Here is a 26,409-nt window from a genome sequence, read left to right as displayed (position 1 = left end):
AACATGACTTCTTTCAGAATGGAAATATATGTGTGCTTCCCAATGTTTACTTTTGTGTCTGATCTCTTTATATGTCCAACTGTAATGATGAGAATAAATGTTCAAAATTAATTCTAAAACAAAAAAACATCCAGAAAGCACAGATGAGAGCATAAGCTTGAAGCAAAAAGACTGTCTTTGTTCATTGAGAAGGCCAGAGATAAGGCACAAGGCCAAGGTTTCTAATTGCCTGTGGAATGCTTTATTTTGCAGAGGTCCTGCTGGAAGCTTTGTACTTGACTGTGGATCCTTACATGAGGTATTATTTTCTTCTGGAAAATTCTTATGTTGTGCATTGGATACTACCTTGCCATGGGCAATCTTAGAATAATCCACTGTCACTTCCTCATTTCTCCCAGTATGATGTCAGTGATGGGATTCACAGATGCTCATCTTTTTCAGGCAAAAGTCTGAGCAGAATGGTGGTAGACAACACTGGCCCCTTTATTTTACAAGCATCCCCTATCTTATTGTGTTCAATTTGCCCCTCATCATTTATCAGAATTGCTTCCCAAAACACTAAAAGAAGAAATAAGCCAAACTCCAGTTTTTCCATGTCACTGTTGGCAAATGATTTGGGTATAGGAAGATGGCTGAGACTAAAATTAGATTTTCTTGCCTTTCCTTTACATATATTCTTGTAATTTAGGTAATCTGCAGCTGACTGAACTGTGTGTACTTAGTAAGCAATTCGGGGTGGGGAGGGAATAAAAGCTTTCATTGGCCACTGAGTCAATAACTTTTTGCCTAGGTGGACAATGCAGTCATCATTCTTTTAAATAAATTTTTTTCACAGTTGATTGATAGAGATTCAGATCTAAAGTGAAAAATGTATTTCCAGATGTTAACTAGCATTTCTTTTTGCATGTCTAGTGTTTTGGGTAACAAGTGCCCAGTGGTACCTGGGTTATGTTTTCAAAGTCATTGGTAGAAATTCAGCCACAATTGAGCGTGATGGTAAGATTCTCACGTTCATTTCATAGAAAAATACTACCAGATCAAAACTGCCTGTTACAGCTTTCCTCCCCAATTCCACCTAGTGGTACTGCCCTCATGTGGCTGGTTTCAGTTTTATATACACTTCCCTAGTGGTTTTCCATTTGGCTTGAAACTTAAGACAATTTCCTCCCAGATGCTCCTATATATTAAGAATGGTTTTGTTTTGTTTCAGAATTATGGCAAAAAGCTTGAAGGAGGGTGACATGATGATGGGAGAGCAAGTGGCCAGGTAGTGATATCCTTTTGTCCCACTGCTTGGAAAATATGTCTCCCCTTCACCTCCTGCTGGGCCCTGTTTCTGTCCATCACTCTTACAATCTCTTCAGGTTGCGTGGGTCACTCACTGTTCAACTTGGAAATTACCTGGGAAATCTGTCCTTTTCCTGACTAGCTGATGGGGAGGAAAGAAGGCGAACTTCTTATCATTGCAACTTAGCTTTGCTATCCTTACTTTTGAGGGTTTCCCTGGTGGCTCAGATGGTAAAGCGTCTGCCTGCAATGAGGGAGACCCGGGTTCGATCCCTGGGTTGGGAAGATCCCCTGGAGAAGGAAATGGCAACCCACTCCAGTATTCTTGCCTGGAAAATCCCATGGACAGAGGACCCTGGGAGGCTACAGTCCATGGGGTCACAAAGAGTCAGACACAACTGAGCGACTTCACTTTCTTGGAGAAAGAAAGTGAAATGGGGATGGGGAGGGAAGAAGGTGAAATTCTTATCATTGCAACTTAGCTTTGCTATCCTTACTTTTAAGTACTAAAAAAAAAGTGTATTCATGCAGTTCCTGATTATTATAAAAATTCAAATAAGATAAAAATTTATATATTGGAAACTAAAAGTTCCCCCATCATCTGAACCTTAGAGATGACTGTCGTTAATGTATTATTATTTCAAAAATTGTTCAGTACATGTACTAATATTTATAATCTTTAAGGGAATTAAAAGCCCTTCAGCAAATTGCTTTTCCTCAATATGTCATGGCTATCTTTTGTTGACAGTGTATAAATATACCACTTACCTCTTAATGGCTTGCAGATTACTCCATTGTTTTTATTGTTCTTCAGTCACTAAGTCCTACTCTTTGCAACCCCCATGGATTGTAGTCCTCCTGGTTCTTCTGTCTGTGGGTTCTCAGGTAAGAATACTGGAGTGGGTTGCCATTTCCTACTGCAGGGGATCTTCCCAGATCAGGGGTCAAAACTGCATCTCCTGCATTGGCAGGCAGACTCTTTACTTCTGAGCCACTTGAGAAGCCCATTCCATTGATACCTGACATTTAACTTATCTACTCCTGATAACAGCTCTTTCCAGTTTTTTCTACTGAAAATAGTTCTGCAAGGAATATGCATACATCGATCTGAGTATGTCTCTGTATTCTTTGCCTACCTGGATGACTATTGCTTTATATTGAATCCCCAGAAGTGTAAATTCTAGGTCAAAGAAGATGTACATTTTCATTTGAAGCAATAACGACAGATTTCACTTCAAAAAGATTATATCCATTCCTACCAAGAGTGTCTTAAAGAACTTATTTCCTTGGTAACTCTATGATCATTGCTAATTATCACTCTTGGCAATTTGAAGTGAATAAATGATAGTTAACTGATCTTGCTTATTCAATGCTTAGTTTAATTTGCATTTCTTTCATTATTAGTGATGTTGACATTCTCTTTGAAAATTAATGGTTTTCTTCTGTGAATTATCTGTTCATGTCATTTGCCTTTTTCTTTTAAGTCTTTTCATCCTTTAAAATGATCTGTAAAACTTCTTGTGTGTTATGAATATTAGTACTGACAACATTTGGGCCTTTGTTTATCTTTCTTTTGTGTCCAATTATAGCTGAAAATTTTTATGTGATAAAATTTCGTGATTAGAATGGCATTCTCCCCTCCAAAATTGCTACAATATTTATTCACTTTTCCTTATAGTATGTTATATTTTATCTTCTAGAAATTTAATTTTTATTTTGGAGCAAGGACTAAAGTGTTTATGCTTCAAATGACTAGCAAGTTATAATACCATTTATTGAAATCTTATTTGGATTTTTGTTGGGATTTTAATGACTTTATAGATTCATTTAGGGGAAACTTATTTACAATATTTCTCTCCAAACACAAGGTATATATCTCTTCATTTATCCATTTTTGTCTCATGGCCTAAAGTTTTCTTCATATAGGATGAGATTGAATAATAGTGAAGTAGATCATACTTCCATGCTGAGGGAGAGGGACAGTGAGAGAGGAAATGTTGAGGACTCAAGAGAGAGGAAGGGCTGAGAGATGAAGGGCAGCCTCTGAAGAAGAGAAGAGATGATGTCCGGGTCACCTTGAGCCAGAGGATGAACTTCTCATGCTTAGAGAGGAGTGAGTGAGGACAGGGACAGATGCTGGACCAGTTGAGAATTCCTCTCTGATGGCCCATGTTGTTTTCTCAAGGAGAGACCAGTGGCTATTCTGATGGAGAGATGTGGTAGGCTATTTGATCAAGGACTATGAAACTCAGTGCCCTTTGTGGACACTAACCATGCAGCATACAGACTCCCTTGAAAGGAAAGGGGTCTCACGCGTCTGAATGTGCTTTCTCTTTCAGAGTTGTGGAAAGTAAAAATTCAGCCTTCCCAACAGGAACTATTGTGCTGGCTCCTTCTGGCTGGACAACGCATTCCATTTCTAATGGGGAAAAACTGGAAAAGGTGCTTGCAGAGTGGCCAGACACGTTACCACTGTCTCTGGCTCTGGGAACGGTTGGCATGCCCGGGTGAGTTTCATGGGTATATTTCACTCGTTTGAATCCCTGACGTTTTGGTTTTCCAAAATGGTTGGTCCAGAGCTTGAATAACAAGAAGAGACTTGAGGCATTCTAAGCTCAGGAGTGGATTAGAGAGGATGATGGGACTAAGAAGGGAAGAAGAGGGGCTGGAGGGGAGAGAGGAGGGCTCAGGTACAAGGAGGAAGTGCCAGTGAGGAACAGCATGCAGCATGGTCCCTCTCAAGCCTCCGGCAAGTGGTGACACAAAGAAACCAGCTCCTTCAGTCCCTGGAAAGGTCTTCCTTCACCCCTCACTCATCTGCCTCTGTTTCAGAGCTTAAAAGGGAGAGAAAGTTCAATGTACCTTGGCCTTTCTGTATCACCTCTGATTCCTCACCATCTTTCGACATCTGAGTTTCCAGAGGTGTCAGGGGATCTGAAATTTAATAACTGAGATGAATCACAATAGTTGTACAGTCACTCAGGGTGGATAGCTTTAAAATAGCCCAGTGTCTCTTGGCCTGGCGCTCAGGAAGACTCCTGGTCAGTTGATCCTGCATCTGCTCTCCAGGCCCCAGCTGCTGTCTGCACCTCAAGGTTCTTCTCGTGCCCTGGAGAAGCAAGGTTGACAGAATTCCTTTCGGAGTCCCCAAAACTTTTCTAGGCTGAAGAGTTTCTTTAAGTTATGTGATCTTTTTCTCCCTTCTTTCCTTCTTCCCACTCTTCTGCCCTCCTTCTTTTTAACCTTTTGGAGGACTTCTAGAGAATGAAATGAATGATCAGCCTCCTGCATAACCAGTCCCTTACATCTCAAGTTCATGTAACACTCAGAATTTGAACTCCTCAGAAGTCCCACAATCAGGAGACAACATTGTGAAATTAGAGGACGCTTAATGCCTTCTTGGGCCGCCCAGGTGGCGCTAGTGGTAAAGAACCCGCCTGCCAATGCGGGAGATTTAAGAGACGCAGGTTTGATCCCTGGGTCAGGAAGATTCCCTGGAGGAGGGCATGGCAACCCACTCCAGTATTCTTGCCTGGAGAAGCCCATAGACTGAGGAGTCTGGTGGGCTACAGTCCATGTGGCTGCAAAGAGTCAGACCCTACCGAAGTGACTTAGCGATGCCTTCTTACATACAAATAGTGGGCACTAAACAGAATGACAGCCCTTCTCGATCTTTCCTGGCAGGCCTGTGCCCTCTACAGTGACAGCACTTCCTCTCACCGTATTATTCCACCCATCGTTCTCTCTAAATTGTGACCCAGGGGTAGGAGCACAGGGGTGAAGGCAGACATGAAGAAACCACAAGGTCAGTCTCCCATGACTTAGTTGGAGAGAAAATAATTCATAAAATATTAGGAGATTTGAATTCTAAAACAGAAGACAATTTATTCATTTGTGGGTACATTTCTCATTCACCTGTTCCAAGTCCCTAAGGAGTACGTTTTTACTCCAATCAACTTCATACAGTGGTTCTCAAAGACTGGGTGGGAGGGGTTATACAAGCCACATTTCTAGCCTCCCCTAGCAACACATCACCCATTCTTTGAGAATTTTTGCCTAGATGAGCCGCTTATCAACAGGATGGATCAACACTTCCAGAATCCAGGAGCTTCTGCTCATCTATGAAAGAAGTTGAACTTTGAAACCTAGGGACTTTCAGCTGTCCAGTCTGTCTCTTTCAGCTGTCTCCAAAGATTTCACATCCTCCCAAAGTATTGCATTATTTCTGTCAATGGGACCTCTGTCTTCCTCTTTGGCTGCAAGAGTTTAAGTGTTTTTCTCTCCAACATGTTGATTCTATCCAGTCACCCTTCATCCAAAGTATACCTTAAATTTTCTTTATTGTTGGCGTCTCCATCTTATCTCCAGTTTACTTTTATTCTTTTATTACTTTGTAATTAATTTTTGGGGGGTTGTGCGGGGTCTCTGTTGCTGCACTCAGGCTTTCTCCAGTTGCACGTGGGGGCTGCTGTCCCTTGTGGTGCATGGGCTTCTCACTGCAGGGGCTTTTCCTGTTGTGAAGCACAGGCTCCAGGCACAGGAGCTTCAGTTGTTGAGGCTCATAGGCCCCGGAGTGCATGGGCTTCAGTAACTGTGGCACACGGGCTTACTTCTCTGCAGCATGTGCAATCTTTCCAGACCAGGCATTGAACTCACGTCCCTTGCACTGGCAGGGGATACTTATTCACTGTCACACCAGGGAAGTTCTCCAGTTTACTTTTAAAAGATGATGTTTGGGAAAGACCCTGTATGTCTTAAGTCAGTATATCTAATTAAAGGCTGATTTTGCAAATATCTAGAAGGGATATTGGAGGAGGGAGCCTAAGGATTGTTGTGGATGGCATGATCCTATCTGAAATATACCTTCTGCTTCTTTCTGGGAGTTAGGCTAACTTATCCATACACTCTGGTATCAGCGTCCATTAAGGTAGTGGTTCCCAGTTGTTTGCATTCATAAGAATTACCTAGAATCCTATTAAATTCAGATTTCCACGTCCCAGTATTTTTAAATCAGTGGGACGGGGCATCTAAATTTTTAATAAAACTTCAGTTGATTCTGAGGCAGATGGTTGTTCCATCCATCTTTTGAAAAACACTGGGTCAAGGGGACTTTAGATTTTTGGGTCCTCAGAAAAAGTGCTCTCTGCCTTCTTTGCTTTCCCTTCAATGCCCAACTGTATCTGGCCCTCAAATGTAATCAGAGGCTGAGTAAGCTTAAGTTATGCCAGCGTGTAGCTTTGTTTTACACAGAAATAACTTTCTAAGAATCTGTCTGAAATTTTGCCAGTGGCTCAACAATCACCATGATGGAACAGGTTTCGTGGGCTCAGACTCAGGGGTACAAAAATAGAACTTAAAAATTTTCTACTCCTGTGTTTCATTTCTATCTCCAGCTGATATAGTAAAATAAACCTTAGTTAAACCAATGATTTCTCACATCGTTTCAGGATCATACTCATAATTTCCTTTGTCTTCTCCCTAGGTTAGATGCAAAGGTCCTAGGGCTAACACAAACCCAGTGCTAGTAGAGGCAGGGAACAACTTCTTGCTCTGGATCTGTCTTAGTCTTATGCTGGTCATAAGTCTTATGCTTTGAGACTTCAAAGTGTAACTTTTCCGACTGAGTCCTCAGCCGCATCCCTTCTGAGCTGGGACCCTACTGAGGCATGGTGGTTTCCTCTCCTCGTCCCCGCTGGTGCCGTCTGAGCTGCATCTTTGCAGGCCCACTACTTCTTTCCCCGCCAGCTGACTTTGGCATTTCACTTCAAACAAGATGCGGGGACTGTTTCTTCCTCACACTTCAGAGCATGGGAAACTCAATGTGTTTCTCCCTGACCCCCTCAGGCCTAGATACCATCCACATACAGTCATCTCTGCTCTGGGACTAGGGTGCCATGATGACATGGAGGCTTTCCCCACGAAGCTCATCATCTCCCTAGGACTTACATGGGAATGAGGCATAAGCTTTCTGTTCTGGGATCCCTAAGGTTTAAGGTTTAAGGTTCCTTCACCCTTGAAACCTGGCCTGGGGATGGACAAGATACTGCTCTTTTTGAGCCACCTCACTGTTCCATCCATAGTTCCCATCATCTTTATTCCTCTCCTAGAGGTAAGGAAGGAGGAAGTGGACCATTGGTAGCTGGTAACATCCATTTCCTATATTTTCTGTCTTTTACCTGGACCCATGGCATTGGGCTGCTGAGAAGGTCTTCCGGGTATAAATAAATGAGATACAGAGGAAAGAAACACATTTATCCACATAGTCTTGCTTTTCTTCCCTCAGCCTAACAGCCTACTTTGGCCTGTTGGACATCTGTGGAGTGAAGGGTGGAGAAACAGTGCTGGTTAGTGCGGCAGCAGGAGCAGTGGGCTCTATTGTGGGGCAGATCGCTAAGCTCAAGGTAAGTGGCTTCCTCCATAACAACCACTCACTTGACACCCACAGTGTGCACTGGGAAGGTAGCAGTGGACACAGCAGACCTTGCCTCATCTCTGGGAGTTTGGTCTAGTTGACCTCTTGTAGAAGTTGGATATTGGGAATGGCTGAGAAATGGGGGGAACAGGGAAAATGGTGCAGCAATGATGACCTGAATGTTGTTATTTGATAACATTGCAGGTATCACATCAGGAATGGACTCTGCTACAGTAGCGAGTTTGTGAACTATTCTCGTAGTTTTTACTGAATGTCTCTTGTTACAGCTTAATCTCCTTTCTCTGTGATTGCCCCGAACAACTGAAAAAGGGACTTGATCAGCCAACCAAGAGTCACTGCCCCTATGGCCCCATTTCAAAGGTTATTGCACTCAGCCCAGAGAAGTGGGGCCCTAGCTTGGGAACTAACTCATGGGAGGCACCCAGGCCTTGGAAACACTGGCTCTGATACGGACAGGTGTTTGTACTTGAGATCTGATCTGATGGTGGGAGTACAAGACATCAGGCAGCTCAGATGTGATCAGGATGTACCACTTTATAGAAATGTTCCAAGGTGATCTGGTTTGGCTGATCCTTTGCCAGAGGGTGGATGTAGGACCTAGTTCCAGGGCCTAGTTTCCAGTGAAAAAGTCAGGGAGAATACAGATGAGTACAGGGCTATAACCAACAGCCAAGTGTTGGGGCTGGTATCCAGTGCTGATGGGCACTTGGAATACAAATAGATGAGGCTATCATAGTGGTTGCAGGAAGAATTTATTTAAATAAGTAAATAAGAATAAATGTTGAATTTTATCATACTTTGCAGTTAAAGAATTATGTTAGTTTCCTAATCTTAAGCCATAATAGCATTCTGGAATAATCTTTATTTACCTATGGTGTATATTAAATTTATACTTTTGGAATTGATCCAATAACATTATACATAGAATTTTTGCATCTATATTCATAGGTGAGTTTGGTTTAAAGTTTGGAACCTATCAGTGTTTAGCTTTGGGTTATACTAGCCTTATAAAATGAATTAGTAATATTTCCAAATTTCAAATTTTAAATGTTTTATTAAAATGTTAGGGGATTTTGAGGGGGGAGTTCCCTGATGGCATTATGGTTAGGACTCTGTGCTTTCTCTGCTGAGGACACAGCTTCAGTCCCTGGTCAGGGAAGTATGAGCCCTCATGCCACATGGTATGGCTAAAAAAATAATTTTTTTAAAGGCATTTTTATTTCAAAAGTTTGATAGGACTTATCCTTAAACCTGTTCTTTTAGAAACTTCACTAGCGACTGCCATGTTAAGAAGTCAGTGCTTAATCCTTAGATGAGTGACATGCTTAATCCTTCATTTTAGAGAAATCACCTTGGCCTTTGGAGAACAGTTCATAGGGACATGATGCTAGGAACAAGAAGTCAAATTAGGAGGCTCTTACAATAATCCAGATGAAAATTATGATAGACTGACAGTGAAGACAGAAAGTCAGAAGTAGCTTTTAAGGATATTTGGTGAAAAAGAATAAAACCTGGTGATTGGATGTGGATAGAAGAGGGCGGAAAGCAAGCATCTCCTACAACCCAGGTGTTTCAGGTCTGGTTAACTGGGTAACTGAGTATCACTCACTACAATAGAGAACAGAGGAGGAACACCAGGTAAAAAGCAAGGAAAAAAATACATTCCACTTTAGACACACTGATATGTGTCTGAAGGCTCCACAGGCTATCCATGTGTAGATTAGTAGAGGTCTTTAGAAATACTGATTTGGAACTCAGGGTGGAGGCCTGGCTGGAGTTAAGAGACAAGGGAATCATCTGCAGGAAGGTGGCAGTGAGGTGGTGAGAGTAAATGAGATCATCCCATGAGAGTGTATGCTTAGAAGGAACAAGGACCAAGCATAGACTGTGCAAAATCATTTCTTCTTGAATCAGGAATGAGTGGAAAAACTATATGGCAGCTGTTTGTGCAGATATATACATGTATGCACCCAATCCAGGTGAAGGTGAACAGAGGCTGATATTCTGGTCTTCACAATGCATTCAGAATAGAACTTTCTAAAGAGCTACTCTCTATGTGCCAATATAATCTCTATTCTCAAGCTGAATGCACTCTGCTTCCTCTATCATTAGGCAGTATCTAGTCCAATGCTTTGGGCCAAATCACAGAATATGGGGCAGTTACCTGGAGGTCTCTCTATGATATGAGAGTTACAGGGCTGGGCCAAAATTACAGTCTAAAGTGCCACTGCCCCAAGAGATAGCATGGAAGTCACTGCAAGGGAGAAGCCCCAACACGAAGAAACAGGAGAGTCAAATGAGTGGGCTGTCAAGCCAGCAGGTTGAAAAGAGCTGCCAACCACCTAAACGTAGGAGGGATCTGTTGGGTGGGCAGAGGCAAGCTGAAGTTACATTTGGGTTGTATCATAAGCTGGTTTAGGGACTAATCTAACCTCTAGGGTCTATTGACCCATTATATATGTGACTCAGCACCTAGGAGGGTGTTCTGGGGGAACCTGGCCATTCCAGTCTCGGAGGATATAGTTTGCCCTGGTTGTGGTTTATAAATGGTTACCATTTTTCTCCCCATTTAGGGCTGCAAAGTTGTTGGAACAGCAGGGTCTGATGAAAAAGTTGCTTGGCTTAAAAAGCATGGATTTGATGTTGCCCTTAACTACAAAACAGTGAAGTCTTTGGAAGAAGCTCTGAAAGTAGCTGCTCCCGAGGGTTATGATTGTTATTTTGATAATGTAAGTACAAATTAGACTTACTATCTGACTTAGGAACAAAGTACTGTACCAGGAAATCTACTTCTAGAGTTTCCATCTAAAAACATGAGGAAAGCCCATATGCCCTTTAAAAAAAAAAAACAGCTTTATTGGGACTTCCCTGGTGGCTCAATGACAAAGACTCCCTGCGCCCAGTGCCAGGGGCCTGGGTTCGATCCCTGGCCAGGGAACTGGACCCCACAAATAAGAGTTCACACGCCACCACTAAAGATCCCATATGCCGTAACTAAGACCTAGTGCAGCCAAATATATAAATAATTTAAAAAATTTTTTGAAGGCATTTAACAACAAAAAAAATTTTAAAAAGCTTTATTGAGATATAATTTACCCATTTAAAGTATAAGATTTGATCATTTCTAGTGTGTTCACAGAATTGTACACCTCTTTGCACAATTTTAGAACATTTTCATCAAGCCAAAAAGAAATGCTGTGCTCAGTATTAGTTATTCCCCCTAAAGTGCTCTTTGGTGACTGGCTTCTTACACGTAACATGTTTTCAAAACCCACCCATGTTGTAGCATGTTTATCAGTATTTCATTCCTTTTTATACATTTTTCATTGAAATGTAGTTGATTTTCAGTATTGCTTCCTTGCTTTTTATGGCCAAAAATATTCCATTGTATGGACACACCACGTTTTATCAGTCATCCATCAGTTGATCGGCAAATGAGTCATTCACATTTGGCTATTAAGTATAAGGCTATTTTGATCATTCATATGCAGTTTTTGTGTGGATATAAATGTTCATTTCTCTTGACTACAAGTAGAACTGTCAGGTCATATGGTAGCACCATGTTTAACATTTTGAGGAACTGCCATCAGTTCAGTTCAGTCGCTCAGTCGTGTCCAACCCCCTTTGCTACCTGATGGACTCCAGCACGCCAGGCCTCCCTGTCCATCACCAACTCCTGGAGTTTACTCAAACTCATGTCCTTTGAGTAGGTGATGCCATCCAACCATCTCATCCTCTGTTGTCCCCTTCTCCCGCCTTCAATCTTTCCCAGCATCAGGGTCTTTTCCAACGAGTCAGTTCTTTGCATCAGGTGGCCAAAGTATTGGAGTTTCAGCTTCAACATCAGTCCTTCCAATGAATAGTCAGGACTGATCTCCTTTAGGATGGACTGGTTGGATCTCCTTGCAGTCCAAGGGACTCTCAAGAGTCTTCTCCAGCACCACAGTTCAAAAGCATCAATTCTTCGGCACTCAGCTTTCTTTATAGTCCAACTCTCACATCCACACATGACTACTGGAAAAACCATAGCTTTGACTAGATGGACCTTTGTTGGCAAAGTAATGTCTCTGCTTTTTAATATGCTGTCTAGGTTATCATAACTTTTCTTCCAAGGAGCATCTTTTAATTTCATGGCTGTAGTCACAATCTGCAGTGACTGAGGAACTGACATACTATTTTGCGAAATGGCTGCACTATTTTACATTCTCACCAGCAATCATGAGGGTTTCAATTTTCCCAAATCTTTACCGTGTTTATTATCTGTCATCTTGATTGTGGCTATTCTAGTGAATTTGGAGTCATAATTCATTGAGGTTTTAATTTGCATTTCTTCAGTCACTAACGGAGAAGGCAATGGCAACCCACTCCAGTACTCTTGCCTGGAAAATCCCATGGACGCAGGAGCCTGGTAGGCTGTAGTCCATGGGGTCGCTAAGAGTTGGACACGACTGAGCGACTTCACTTTCATTTTTCACTTTGACTTTTCACTTTCATGCATTGGAGAAGGAAATGGCAACCCACTCCAGTGTTCTTGCCTGGAGAATCCCAGGGACGGCGGGGCCTGGTGGGCTGCCGTCTATGGGGTCACACAGAGTCGGACACAACTGAAGCAACTTAGCAGCAGTCAGTAATCATATTGAATTTGTCTTCATGTGCTTAGTGGCCATTTGTTTGTCTTCTTTGGAGAAATGTTTGCTTAAATCCTTCACCAACTTTCAGTTGGGTTATCTGTTGAGTTGTCAAAGATTTTTATATATTCTGAATACAAGTCCCTTATCAGATATAGTCAGTGCTCAGTATTCCTGGTTGTTATATTCTACAAAGTTGCTACAGACACTGAACCGTTGATCCAACTGGAAGCATACTCATGCATGCACGTATCTTACATGGATTATGATCTTAAGTCCTTCTCATAGCTTCTATTTTATTATTATTTTTTTTAATTGAGGTTAAAAAGTGTTAAGTAACTTGTCTGAGTCTCTGCCACAACTAATCCTCCCACAGCTGAGATGCCTACCCCATCCAACCAGCCCCTGAACTGGAGCTTCTTGAACCACTTGGCACTGCCCCCTACTGTCTTCATCTTCTGATAATCTCTGCATGAGTTGAAAAAAGAAAGCAGACCCTTGGCCTTTTTTGACCTTAGCTGGGAACTATGTCTGTGAATGACCAGAGAAAGCTCTGAGTATTGATTCTGGAGTTATAAATAAATTTTAGCAAGTAATCTAATTCTCAAATATGGAATATATTAGTATATTTTTAATTAAAATACCTCCTGTATATGGTTTGCAAATATTTTCTCTTATTCTGTAAGTTGCTTTTACCTTTTTTTTTTTTTCTTTTACTTTCTTGATGGTATCCTGAAAGCACAAAAGTATTAACTTTTGATGAAGTCCAAATTCTGTTGCTTGGGCTTTTGGTGTCATGTTTAGGAAGCCTTCGCCTTATCCAAGGTCACAAAGGGTTTACTCCTATGTTTTTTTCCCTAAGAGCTTAATCGTTTTAGCTGTTACATTTAGGTCTATAACACATTTTAAGTTACTTTTTGTGTATCCTGTAAGGAAGAAGTCCGATTTCATTCTTTTCTTTGTAGATGCCTACAGTTGTTCTGCACCATTTGTTAAAAAGATGTTTTTTCTCGTGTTGAATTGTTTTGGCACTTTTCTCAGAAATCAATTGACAACAAATGTGAGGCCTCACTTTTGCACTCTCAGTTTAGTACTGTTGATCTGTTTCTGTTCTCACTCTGTCTTGATTAATATAGCTTTGTAGTACGATTAATATAGCTTTGTAGTATGTTTTTGGAGAAGGCAATGGTGCCCCACTCCAGTACTCTTGCCTGGAAAATCCCATGGACGGAGGAGCCTGGTGGGCTGCAGTCCATGGGGTCACTAAGAGTCGGACACGACTGAGCGACTTCTTTGATTTTTCACTTTCATGCATTGGAGAAGGAAGTGGCAACCCACTCCAGTGTTCTTGCCTGGAGAATCCCAGGGACGGGGGAGCCTGGTGGGCTGCTGTCTATGGGGTTGCACAGAGTCAGACACGACTGAAGTGACTTAGCAGTGGCAGCAGCAGCAGCAGTACGTTTTGAGATCGGAAATTATGAGTCCTCCAACTTTGTTCTTTATATGGCTTCTGAGTTATTTTCCCGTACTTCTGGATAAGGGAAATGAGATTATTGAACTGATCAGAAAACCCCAAAATATAATAAAGCAAAATGTATAAGTTATATAAGTTATGTTCCTACAGTCAAATAAAAATGCCCAGTTTCTAAAAATGTATTTTTCTAAATTCAGTTTTTAGCCCTGCTGTACTAACTTAATCAGTGTTATTGCTGCTAAAACAAGTATCGTGAAATGATGATTGTGAGTTAATGATTCCCCTGAATTTGGTAGAGTTTATTTAAAGGTTTTGGTTTTTGTTTCCCTGTCTGCTAGGTGGGTGGAGAGTTTTCCAATGTTGCTATCACCCAGATGAAGAAATTTGGAAGAATTGCTATATGTGGGGCCATCTCTGTATACAACAGAACCAGCCCACTTCCCCCAGGTAATGAGTTCATGCACACGATCAGAGGTGTAGAAAGATGGGAGGAAGAGATGATTCACAGATATGGTACAGGCCAGTGACTACTGGAATATTTTAAAAGATTTCCTAATATTCTTGATTAAATGCTATTAACCAAAAATATGTAATTGTGTATATTTGAGCTAAGTCAGCTTATATTGGATTTTGACATAGAGAAAAAACAGGATCTGAAAATATGGATGAAACAGTTATTAAGTTTTAGGTTTTTTTACCTACTGTATTCTAAAAAGCTGTAAAAAGTCATGATTTCATTTAGAAATAGAACACATTGGTCTGACTGGTAAAATATTAGAGGTCTTCAGGATACTGGGGATGTGCTGGAGGTTTGGGGATGGGTAGACTTGATGTGGGTACAGGGAAAACGGGCTGCCATTTCCTTCAGACTGTAGTGGGCAGAACTTCCTGGAGCAGCAGAACAGCCAGGCCTCACCACACTGACAATTTCCACTAAAAGGGAAAGGAGTGTCCTTTCTCTACATTCCTAGAATGTCCTTGTTTTGCTTCTCCTCTGCCCTGCCATGCCCTCCGCTCCTGCTTCTCCACTCTTATGCTGAGACCTCCCCCTCCCACCTCCAGGCCCAGGTCTCTTATTGAAGGTGGGGAGATGAATGGGCCAAAGGACCAGAGACTCTTTCCTATTAGTGACAGAAAGTGAAAGTCACTTAGTTGCATCTGACTCTTTGTGACCCCATGGACTACAGAGTCCATGGAATTCTCCAGGCCAGAATACTGGAGTGGGTACCTGTTCCCTTCTCCAGGGGATCTTCCCAACCCAGGGATCGAATCCAGGTCTCCCGAAGTGCAGGTGGATTCTTTACCAGCTGAGCCACAAGGGAAGCATTAGTGATAGACTCAAAACAAAGGCTGATCTTCTGAACACTTCATACAGAACCCCTTTCTGCTACAAGGATTCTGTGCTGTTGAAGAGATTACAGATTTACCTGTGGTCAAAAAAAAAAAAAAAAAAGAGGAGGGAAAAAAACAAAAAGGAATCATCCAGATCACCATCAGGATCCTAACAACCATAAATAAATGCGTTATTTGTTCTATGATGGGCTTCACTCGTGAGGAAGAAACCTTATAGCTGTGCTAGTTAGCACCTTGGCTGCACTGAGAGAGGTGGGTGGGAGTCGAAGGGTCTGAGGAAGGATCACTTGTAGATTCCCTGTTGGGTTGTGAAAGGTCAAAGGGGACACTCCAAGGCACTGGGGAATCTTATTAGGGACTTTTTTTCCTCCATATTTTTCTAATTGATGCTAAGCTAGAATCCTGGGGAATCCTTCTCCTGCCAATTGAGCAGAGCTCCAGGGTGCATTTTCCTGACCACAGCCAAATATTTTGGATACAGTAACTTGATCTAGCCTTTTGAAATTCATCTGCTCAGACAGGTTATGAGATGTCAGCTGGTATTGTCCATTCCATCTTAAGCAGGTGACATTCTGCCTGCTGGTGATCTCTAGGAACTCTAACATGTTTCACTATTAGGGGAGCTCAGAGACAAGTAATTGTTTCCCCCGGCTTTCATGCCATATTTGTTTTCCGCTCAAATAAAGAAACGACATCCCCAGTAGCGTAGACAATCCCAGGAATAGTATTTCATCCTCTTCCAAGATGAGGAGATGAGGATTCCACTCCTTAACCCAAGAGAAATATAGCTGGGGTGAGTCTTCCAGCTGTGAGTTGTGCTCAGTCCTGTCTATTACCACAAACTTAATGACTTGAAACAACACAAATTTATTCTTACAGTTCTAGAACTCGAAATGGGTTAGCAGGGCTACTTTCCTTCCGAAGGCTCAGATTCCTTGCCTTTTTAAGTTCTCGAGGCCACGTGCATCTCTTAGCTCATGGTCCCTTCTTCCGTCTTCAAAGCCAGCAGCACTGATTCTTCAAATCTCCCTCCATCTCTATGATCTCTGCTTCCATCATCACATATTTTTTTCTCAATTCTAATTTTCCTGTATCCCTTTCTTCCTTACAAGGACTCTCATGTGAGCCCACCTATGTAATGCAGAATAATTTTGCCATCTAAAGCTTCTTAACTTGGTCCTATCTGCAGAGTCCCTTTTGCCACGTAAGGTCACATAGTTAAGGCTCTGGGATCTAGGACATGGACGTCTTGGGGCAGTTACTCTGCCTGCACAGAGTGCATATTGATTTTGGGGCAGCCCTGTGGGTCGGGAAGAGTGGAGGACACAGGAGGGAGAGCACTAGGGGAATGCTGACATGCCTTGTACCATGCACGTTTTCATCACGGCCACCTCCCTGCATCCTGCTGCTCAAACGTGCCCTCCTCTTCACAGGCCCATCCCCGGAAATCATCATCCTTAAGGAACTCCACTTGCAAGGCTTCGTCGTCTACCGCTGGCAAGGAGAAGTCCGCCAGAAGGCTCTGAGAGACTTGCTGAAGTGGGTCTCAGAGGTGAGGGGCCCCGGAGCCACTGTGACACCAGATGCCCTTCCTGTGGGGGTTGCAGATTTCACTTCTGCTGTGAATATGGGTTCATTGCACTCTCCCTCTTTTATAACAAAACACCTTGAAGTCTTGTCTGCACTCACTGTCTGCAGTTCCTCTCCATTTAAAAAAAAATTTTTTTTTTGATGTGGGCTGTTAAAGTCTTTATTGAATTTGCTACAATATTGTTTTTTATTTTTTAATATACTGGTTTTTTTTTTTTTTTTTTTTTTTGGCTGCGAGGCATGTGGAATCTTAACTCCCCAACCAGGGATCAAACCAGCATCATTTGCACTGGCAGGCAACGTCTCAACCACTGGTCCTCCAGGGATGTCCCTCCTCATTCTTTCTTAAACATGCCTGTCGGGTTTTGCACTGTTGCCCTTCCACCAACACTGCTTTTGTCAAGGTTGCCAATGCCCCTCACATGTAAACTCCTGTGGTCAGCTCTTAGCATCACTTGGCTGTAGGGAGTGGTGACAGAGGGCATCACTCTCTCTCCTTGCTTCCCTTGGCTCTTGGTTTTCCTCACTGTATCGGTCCTTCTCAGACTCCTCTACTAGCTTCTTTTCTTCTCTCCAAATTAATAACAGAGCTTTCCAATACATGGTTCCTGGGCCTCTTTTCACCTCTGTCCATACTCTTTTCAGCCCTTAGTTATCTCATCCAGGCTCTTGGCTTTAAATATCACCAATATGCTGCTCGCTCCCAACTATCTGTCTCCAGTTGAGATCTCTTCTCTGATTTCTGGACCGTTCAATAGCTGCACTTGGATGTGTAGCACACTTTTTCATCTCTGTCTTAATGTATTAAAAACCAATTATGTCTTGATTTTTCCTGCCAAACTTGCTTTCTGTGTACAGACTTCACTGTCTCAGTTATGACAATCCTTTCAGTTGCTCAATTCAAAAACCTTGAAATCATCTTTGACTCCTTTCTTTCTCTCATACACATATCTAATCTGTCAGGAAATTCTGGTGTCCCAACTTTGGAAATACATTCAGAATCTGCCCAGTTGCCCCTCCTCAATTCCCACCATCCTTCTAGGCCACCATCTTGTCTAGCCCAGATATTGCAGTGGCCTCTACTCAGCTTTTCCACTTTTTTACCCTGCAGGCAATTCCCAACAGAGCAGCCAGAGTGAGCTTCATACCAAATCATTCTTATGTTCAAAACCCTACAAAACTCTTCATTTCTCTTAGAATAAACCCTGCAAGGCTGGATACTGTCTGGTCTCCATTACCTCTCTAATTTCATTTCTTTTTGTTCATCCCCACACTCCTCCACCTCTCTGTAATTGCTTACTCAATTCTGTCTCACACACACCTTCAAGTTTTTGCTGAAAACTGCCTTCTGAATGAGACAGCCTTGAAAATGACCCTATTTTCAAATTGCAATCCACCTTCACTCATTGATCTTCCTTATCTTACTTTGATCCATAGCAATTATCATCTTTGACATAATATATACTATAACTCATATATTATACTTATCGCCCATCTCCCTTTCACAAGAATGTAACCTCCACGAGGGCATCAGTGTTCACACATTCTGTTTTCTGATGTATCCCCGGCACCTAGAATATTCTGAATCAATATAGGCACTAGATGAATACTGCTGAGTGAATGAGCATTACAGGGGCATGTGTTTGGGCCACAGCTCTTCCAGGTCCAAGAATGCAGTCTTCTCATAGGCACACCTCATAGGTCCTGAGGAGGAGGCCAGCCCCGTTGTCCTATGCTGTGATCATTTACCCACCTAACACCACGTGGAGCTTTAGTCAACAGAAATCTGAATCCCAAGGTGCATTATTTTCATTTCCAAGGAGAAAAGTGGTCCCACACTTTCTAACTTCTGGCTTATGATTGTCTCCAAATTAAAGAAATAGACTGCTCGTCTGGCAGCCCCTGGAGTTTGGCATCTCTCCCAGTCTAACACTCTTGGAGTGCTGGGCTGGGCTCTTTCCAGGGATCTGGGAAGAGCAGGATGCTTTTAGAGTTCCCAGTGTGTAGCCTCTTTGTCTCTGTTGGTGAAATCAAATATGATCACAGCTGACAACAGACACCACTGTGCCGGTGTCCCTAATGCTTTCTTCTAACGGAGTGAACCTACTAGTTCACTAATTTTGTTCTAACTAACAAGCGAATTGTCTTTCTCTCTCATCTACTTGTTTTTTCTTCTCCCTCCCCCCTTTTGTGTTACAGTAATAATACAGAATAGTAAACCATTCTTTACGTTAGAATAAAGAAAAATTCCAAAGAGAGTACAGAGACTTTCCATATACCCTGTATTCTATATCCTAATTTCCCATATCATTAACATTTTATATTAGCATTCATCCTCTACTTTTTTGTCTTATGGCTGTACCTCATGGCACGTGGGATCTTAGTTCCTTGACCAGAGATTATACCCATGCCCCCTACACTGGAAGTGTGGAGTCTTAACCACTGGACCACTAAGGAAGTCCCTCATCCTCTACTTGTAACCTCTAAAGTTTTGATTATAGCTTTTGACCCTTTCCAGGTTCTTTGGTCCTCAAGTACAGGAATGAGCTAGGGCTTTCTAGTTAGGGATTCAAATCCCAGCTTGCTTACATAGTAGTTGAGGGACCTCGAGCAAATAAGTAAGTTCTTCCATAAATCCATAAAGGATGCTAAACCATCACTGGGATACATTAGGGGAAAATGTAATCAGGTAACTTCAGTTCAGTTCAGTTCAGTCGCTCAGTCGTGTCTCTTTGCGACCCCATGATACACAGCACGCCAGGCCTCCCTGTCCATCACCAACTCCCAGAGTTCACTCAGACTCACGTCCATTGAGTCAGTGATGCCATCCAGCCATCTCATCCTCTGTTGTCCCCTTCTCCTCCTGCCCCCAATCCCTCCCAGAATCAGACTCTTTTCCAATGAGTCAACTCTTCGCATGAGGTGGCCAAAATACTGGAGTTTCAGCTTTAGCATCATTCCTTCCAAAGAAATCCTAGGGCTGATCTCCTTCAGAATGGACTGGTTGGATCTCCTTGCAGTCCAAGGGACTCTCAAAAGTCGAGGTCTCCATATAAGACATTTTAAATGTGAAAATGTGAGTTAGGTCCATTTAGGAGACTGTGACTTATAGGAGAAATAAAAATCCTTCTTCACTAAATGAACTCTTCACTCCTACACTGCTAAATGAATGTTGAACACATACTGAACAAATCTTGGCTTGAAGGAAAGACAGCTTATTAGACTGTCATGGTATTTACATTTCCTGAACAGGTTCTGTGTCTTCAGGGGTCAAATAGAGGTAACAGCACTGGGTACTGGAGTGATGAACATAGATGATACCCTGGAAGGGTGTGCCCTACTCCTTCCTGCTTCCACCTCTTCTGAGATCATCATTAGAGTTTTCTGTTCAATTTACGTAGAAATTGGTTAACTGCTCCCTTCTGACTTTTTTGTTATTTACTGTGACCTAATGCCTTTTATAAGCTATTATGCATAATCTGTTATATACACTATGTATATGGATCATGCCCCCCAAATGACTATAAATTCAAAGAGGACAGGCTCTCCTCTTCCTAGTTCAAGTTTCCTATGATGTACTAATTAATTTGGTGCTATTAGGAGAAGAGTGTATCATTTAGAATATGAAACTAATCTATTATATTTGTTATTGTTTTGATACAGGGTAAAATCCAGTACCATGAACATGTCACTGAAGGATTTGAAAACATGCCAGCTGCATTTATAGGATTGCTAAAAGGAGAGAATCTGGGAAAGGCAATAGTGAAAGCATGAACAAAAATGACACATGGAATCCAGAAATCACCTAGATGATTAGTTTCTTTTAATCATTTAGTAAAATATATACTAACTTCATAACGCATGAACAAAAGTGACTAGTGGAATCTAGAAATCATTTGGATGATTAGCTTCTTTTTAATCATTTAGTAAAATCTGTGCTGTTTTCATAATCTAAAAAACAGTAATTGTAATGTGATTGATCTACCGAATAAAATACATTGAAGTCGCTCAGTCGTGTCCGACTCTTTGCGACCCTGTGGACTGTAGCCTACCAGACTCCTCTGTCCATGGGATTCTCCAGGCAAGAATACTGGAGTGGGTTGCCATTTCCTTCTTCAGGGGATCTTCCAGACCCAGGGATCAAACTCGGGTCACCCGCATTGGAGGCAGATGCTTTAACCTCTGAGCCACCAGAGAAGCGAAAATACATTGAAGTGGTATATGATTAGCAAGAGAATGAAATTTTCATACTGAACAATGGCCAGTTGAACTTAACTGCCTGCTGTAGTTCCTTCTGGAGTATTATAGAAAATAATGGCTCTGGAGTCCAAAAGTTTCCTGCCTTTGTAACCATAAACTTCTGATTTTTCATCTGTGAAGTGCAGACAAAAATGTCTGCTTCACATACATATCATATATTTATTTAGACCACCTGCATAATGTGTGGCATATATTAGGCATATATTAGGTACTCAATAAGTACCTCCCTGCAGAAATGTAATGAATTTGAAGTCAAGATTACCACTGCTATGGCTGATGGTTACACAAGGAGAAATAATCATTGCTGATGTACAAGGGTCTCAGGGCAGCCTCCACTGGTCCTCCATAGGTGGGTCTAACACGACAGACCAAGAAAGGAATTTATCACTCACAGCAGCTACAAAAACAGTAACACATAGGAATCTTTATAAGCCTACGAAAATGTGAGATTATTCTGAGTAAAGTTTTAAAACATCACTGAGGAACACAAAAGACTGAACATGGCAAGGTTACCTAGTTCTTGGACTCGACGGTTTAGTCATCAGGAAAATGTCAATTCTGTTAACTGATTCTGCCACCAAATAGAGGAGGGATTAAATTGTAGTACAACGAAAAAACGAGAGAAAAAAGTGTGTGTGTGTGTGTGCATGTATAAAACCTCCGGTGAGAGGTAATAAATACGATTATATGGTTCATCCCCAGGGAAGACAAGTGAGGTGTGCCTAAAGGATGGGGATAAGAGAAAAACTATAATATATGCCCTTTGGAACTTTTTGAATTCTGAATCTACCGAAATTATTTATTCAATATTTACAAATACAATTTAAAAAGTTCTGCCTTTTTGTGTCCTCTTTCCACATGGGAGAAATTAAACATATATACGAGAGGTGTCACCCCTAAGACTGGGTGCCCCCTCATGTTTTTACCTCTCAAACTTGTCTATACAGAGCCTCCAGCAAATGTGCCCCCTCCAGGTGAAGGTCCCTGAGCCCACCCTGTGTCACGTGGAGGGTTTTACTTTAGGGCTTCGATCCCAGTAGTTTGTGACTCGGTATCTGACTCTCCCAACTTGGGGCAGCAGTTTACCCCATGACCTCAGGTCTCTGCTGCATCTCAAAGGGTTGTTTTTTTATGCTCAATGTTTTCATTGTTAGGACAGACTGATGATACTAGATCAGAAACCTGATGTCGAGTATATGTGTGTATGTGTATACACACACATTTCCCTAAAATTTAAAATATCCTGGGCTTCCCTGGTGGCTCAGATGGTTAAGAATCTGCCTGCAGTACAGGAGACCTAGGTTCAATCCCTGGGTTGGGAAGATCCCCTGGAGAAGGGAATGGCAACCTATTCCAGTATTCTTGTACGGGAAATCCCACAGAGGAGCTTGGTGGATGACAGTACATGGGGTCGCAAAGAATTGGACACAACTGAGTGACTAACACTTTTACTTTCAGGCAGCTCTTATGCATTCCTTACAGTGCTCTGGGGACACCTTGGCACCAAACTGGGACCCATGGTTCTAAGCTCTTTTCAGGCCAGTGTTTGAAAACTTTGTATAATGTTCCAGGTCTTGCTTTCCTTACCTCTGAGACCTTGGAGGCTGTATGTTCCAGATGGCATAACGAGCAAATGTTGGAAAGAAACTGTTGAGGCCTGACTGGAAAATAAACTTTTACTGAGTTACAGCACTCTGATTCGTTGGGCTGTGTGGCGAGCACTGCGTTCTCCAACTCTGTACTATTCAGTATGGTAGCCGCTGAAAGCCACTGTGTACTGGAAACATGCACAGTGCCATATTTCAAGGTTTAAAAAACTGAGGCAGAGTGAGTATTTTTCCATTAAACACAACTTTATTGTTTTGGTAGAACTACAATTCACTTTGACTGTTGCACAGCATAGGATGTTGCTGTTGTACTGTAATGTTTGTACAGGAACGTGCATAATTTCTAGTTATCACAGATAAACACTCCACCAATCTAGTTATCAACAGACTTGACTCAGTTCAGACGATTTTTTTCTATGCACTGAAGTAACATCACAGAAGTGTTTACTTGGATATTTTATGTAGATAGTACAAGTGAGAGCACACCTATACACACAGCACAAGTTACAGCGACATCTATATGTAAACCATAGTCATATGTTGAGATACTTACTATTTTCGTTGCAATATAATAAAATTACTTCCTAGATTAAAAAACATGGAAAAATATTTAATTTTAATGAAGGCATATTACTGAGGCAGAATTCAGTGCAATACAGAAGCTAGTACCACAACTAGTACAGCAAAGAAAACCAGAGTGCAAGAAGCTACAGCACACATTCCATGATAAGTAGCAACTGCAACTCACTGCAGGCACGGCAAAATGAGAAGGCTGTTGTACACAAGTGTTCAATACAGTAGACACTACATAAGACAGCAGCTAATAGTTATGCCATTTTTTAGCAACGCTCTAGTAATAAGTATTTTCCTAATAGTAAAAGAAGAATCCATGAAGTCTTATGAAACAAGAATTACATTTCCATCAAAACAATAAAACAATTTTTAACAGGATTTTGAGTTTATACTTGGCCAACTATAAGATGATTTGAATACTTGTGCACATGCGTGTACACACACACAAATCTCAGATGGAGAGAAGATAGAAGGAATTACCATTTTAGTTATGGTAATCTAACTAGAAAATTATGAGGAAGACTTAAAAGGACACGTACAAATTGAAATTTTTAACTAACCCTTTAATTAAGTTTGCTCCTAGAATACAAGAAGCTTCTCATAATATCAAAGATCATTTGGCTCAAAATTAGAAAAATTCAAGTACTTAGCTTTAGGTGTGTAATGTAAGACACTGTCAAATGAAAACGTTGAGTACATTCTGTCTCAACATCCAAATTTACAAAAAAATGTCAATTCATTGCCTAAAAACTCAAACTCATGACATGTTTTTTGACATTTTAAACCTGACAAAGAAGAATTTCAGCAAGAGACAGAAAAATTAGTTTCTTTCATAAAGATAAGACTGAAATTATGTTAGGTCCAAAGATATTGGAACTCTAAAACAAGAGAATGGTATTTCCGCTCACTGCTTTGTTTCACTATATGATAGCTACTGCAAATATCTGTTCAGTTTTCCAAAGCAGACTTCAGGAGTCATGAATAGATGTTAAAATTCTTCAGTACATATGTGAAATGATGTAATCACTGCTAGTTTATGAAAATGTTGAAAATAATGTTTTAATGATCTTGTGTTCTTTACCAATGTTCCTTGGTTGAGTTATAAAAGAATTTTACAAAAATTTCCTCTTCTGGGAATTTCAATTAAAGATCTTTCTTGAATGAAAAGGAATGCTTGCAAAATATTCAATAATCAAAGACAAAAAGTGGCAGGATCACATTGAATATGCTGCTGCTGCTGCTGTCACTTCAGTTGTGTCCTACTCTGTGTGACCCCATAGACGGCAGCCACCAGGCTCCCCCATCCCTGGGATTCTCCAGGCAAGAACACTGGAGTGGGTTGCCATTTCCTTCTCCAATGCATGACAGTGAAAAGTGAAAGTGAAGTTGCTCAGTCGTATCCGACTCCCAGCGACCCCATGGACTGCAGCCTACCAGGCTCCTCCATCCATGGGATTTTCCAGGCAAGAGTACTGGAGTGGGATGCCACTGCCTTCTCCGGCTTGGATGAGAAAAATTAGTTAAAATTGAAACACTTCATAATATAAACAAAAAATAATGACTTTACACACTTTTCTAATATGAGTCAACCTGCAGAGTTTCAAAGTAATCAACAGCATTGTATAATTTGGCTGCAAAACATTTAAGAAAAATGTGAAAAATGGTTGATACTGATAAATTTAATTTTGTTTCCAGTTATGTAATACTTAATTGAATGTGACGTTAATAACAGAATTGACAGAAGAGTTGATTTAAACAGATACTGCTTTGAAACTGATACCCTTTTATTCAAAACCACATCAATTCTTCTAATAAAATATGACAAATCTTGTCAATGTGGATGCAAATATCGAAGGAAAATAATTTTCTAACACTTAAAAACTTTAGCTATATCTAGACTAATAACACAGAACATTTGGAAGAACTATGTGCATCTACTTTTCAACTCTAAGTTTTATCAATATGGATAGAGTATGAATTAAGATATGCTGCAACTGTAACAAATGGGTTTTGGACACAGCACAAAAAATAATATAGAATAGCTCACTAATAATTTTTTATACTGATTATATGTTAATTTTAAGATTATGGACATACTGGGTGAAACAAAATATATTATTCACCTATCTTCTCTTACCTTTTTAAAGTGGCTACTACAAAATCTGAAATGTGCAGTTAGGGCAAATTTTGGACAAAAGATACAAAGAGATCAAAAGAGCCATCTGCCACTTCTGAAGAGCCCAGAGCAAAAGCAGCATGCTGTGCATGCCCTCTGCACATAACACTGCCTAAGGGGTTGGGAAACCACATAACCCACCCCTCTGGCCTGACCCCTGGACACCCCTACCCTCACTCCATATAAGGAAGAAGCTCACCTCTCCAGGGGCGCAAGCAAGCAAGGGAACCTGTTGTTTGTTCTCGAACCTCCCTGCAACAACAGGGGCCCCAAGAAAGCCTTGCCTGAAAAAAATCTGATATTATTATGTGGCTCACATTCTATTAGTGGACAGTGTGCTGCAGTAACTGAAACACCTTCCCTGTGGCTTTTTAGGGCCCTGTTCTTAAATGTGAACAGTCAAAAGATAACTAGAGATTTGAGGAAAGCCTCCAAGGTGAAAGAGAAAAACAGATAAAAATAACTCAGAGGAAAGATAATACATGGAGCCGAGTAACACTAAAAGATACCATATTAGCATCCTCAGAGAAACGAGTATTTCACCTATGAAATAGAGTATGATTAAAAAATAAAAAAGCAGAGTCAAAAATGTACTTGGAAACATAAAAATAACAACAGAAACAAAACACTCAAAACATTTAGTAGTAGAGTTGGAAGATAAAAGTTGACAAACAACTTTCAGAGAGCAGGATAAAAATTGAAGACATGGAGGGAGTGATGTCAGGGAAGATGGAGCAGTAAGAAGCGCCAGGAATCCATCTCTATCTAGACAACAACTGTACTGACAGAAGTACATAAAGTGAGCTAGTTTGGAATGCAGGACTCTGTTTTAAGGATTTCAATGTCCAGAGGAAACCTTAACTGGTAAACCGAAACTAAGAGCGGAGGATTCCAGCCTTTCAGTAGCAGCTACCACCCCACAATCAGCCAGCCCAAACACTGGACTTGCTGGAACCAAGATGGGCAATAAAGACCTTTTTCTCCAAATACGAGTCTGAGGTCCTGACTGTGGATGATCGCTTCTGATC

At 41.3% G+C, this 26,409-nt stretch overlaps 1 protein-coding gene across 4 annotated transcripts in view; it reads left to right on the top strand.

Moving 5' to 3' along the window:
* The window catches only part of PTGR1 (prostaglandin reductase 1), a 29,979-nt gene extending 9,206 nt beyond the window's left edge, over positions 1-20,773 (top strand). For 2 of the 4 annotated variants that reach the window (XM_086315957.1, XM_086315958.1), the window contains 8 exons: positions 253-298; positions 1,211-1,267; positions 3,627-3,794; positions 7,571-7,688; positions 10,294-10,449; positions 14,161-14,269; positions 16,609-16,727; positions 20,429-20,773. In XM_086315957.1, coding sequence (XP_086172083.1) covers positions 253-298; positions 1,211-1,267; positions 3,627-3,794; positions 7,571-7,688; positions 10,294-10,449; positions 14,161-14,269; positions 16,609-16,727; positions 20,429-20,539 — 884 coding nt within the window. In that variant the 3' untranslated portion in view covers positions 20,540-20,773. The remainder of the gene's footprint in view (positions 1-252; positions 299-1,210; positions 1,268-3,626; positions 3,795-7,570; positions 7,689-10,293; positions 10,450-14,160; positions 14,270-16,608; positions 16,728-20,428) is intronic. The other 2 variants (XM_086315959.1, XM_086315960.1) reach the window with 1 other exon arrangement.
* Positions 20,774-26,409: the final 5,636 nt, after the last annotated feature.

Source organism: Bos grunniens, chromosome 8 (assembly GCF_055505025.1).
Source record: "Bos grunniens cultivar Pamir isolate PY7600 chromosome 8, Bosgru_T2T1.0, whole genome shotgun sequence".
In the NCBI taxonomy this organism is placed as follows: domain Eukaryota; kingdom Metazoa; phylum Chordata; class Mammalia; order Artiodactyla; family Bovidae; genus Bos; species Bos grunniens.
This window is presented reverse-complemented; position numbering and strand designations above follow the sequence as displayed.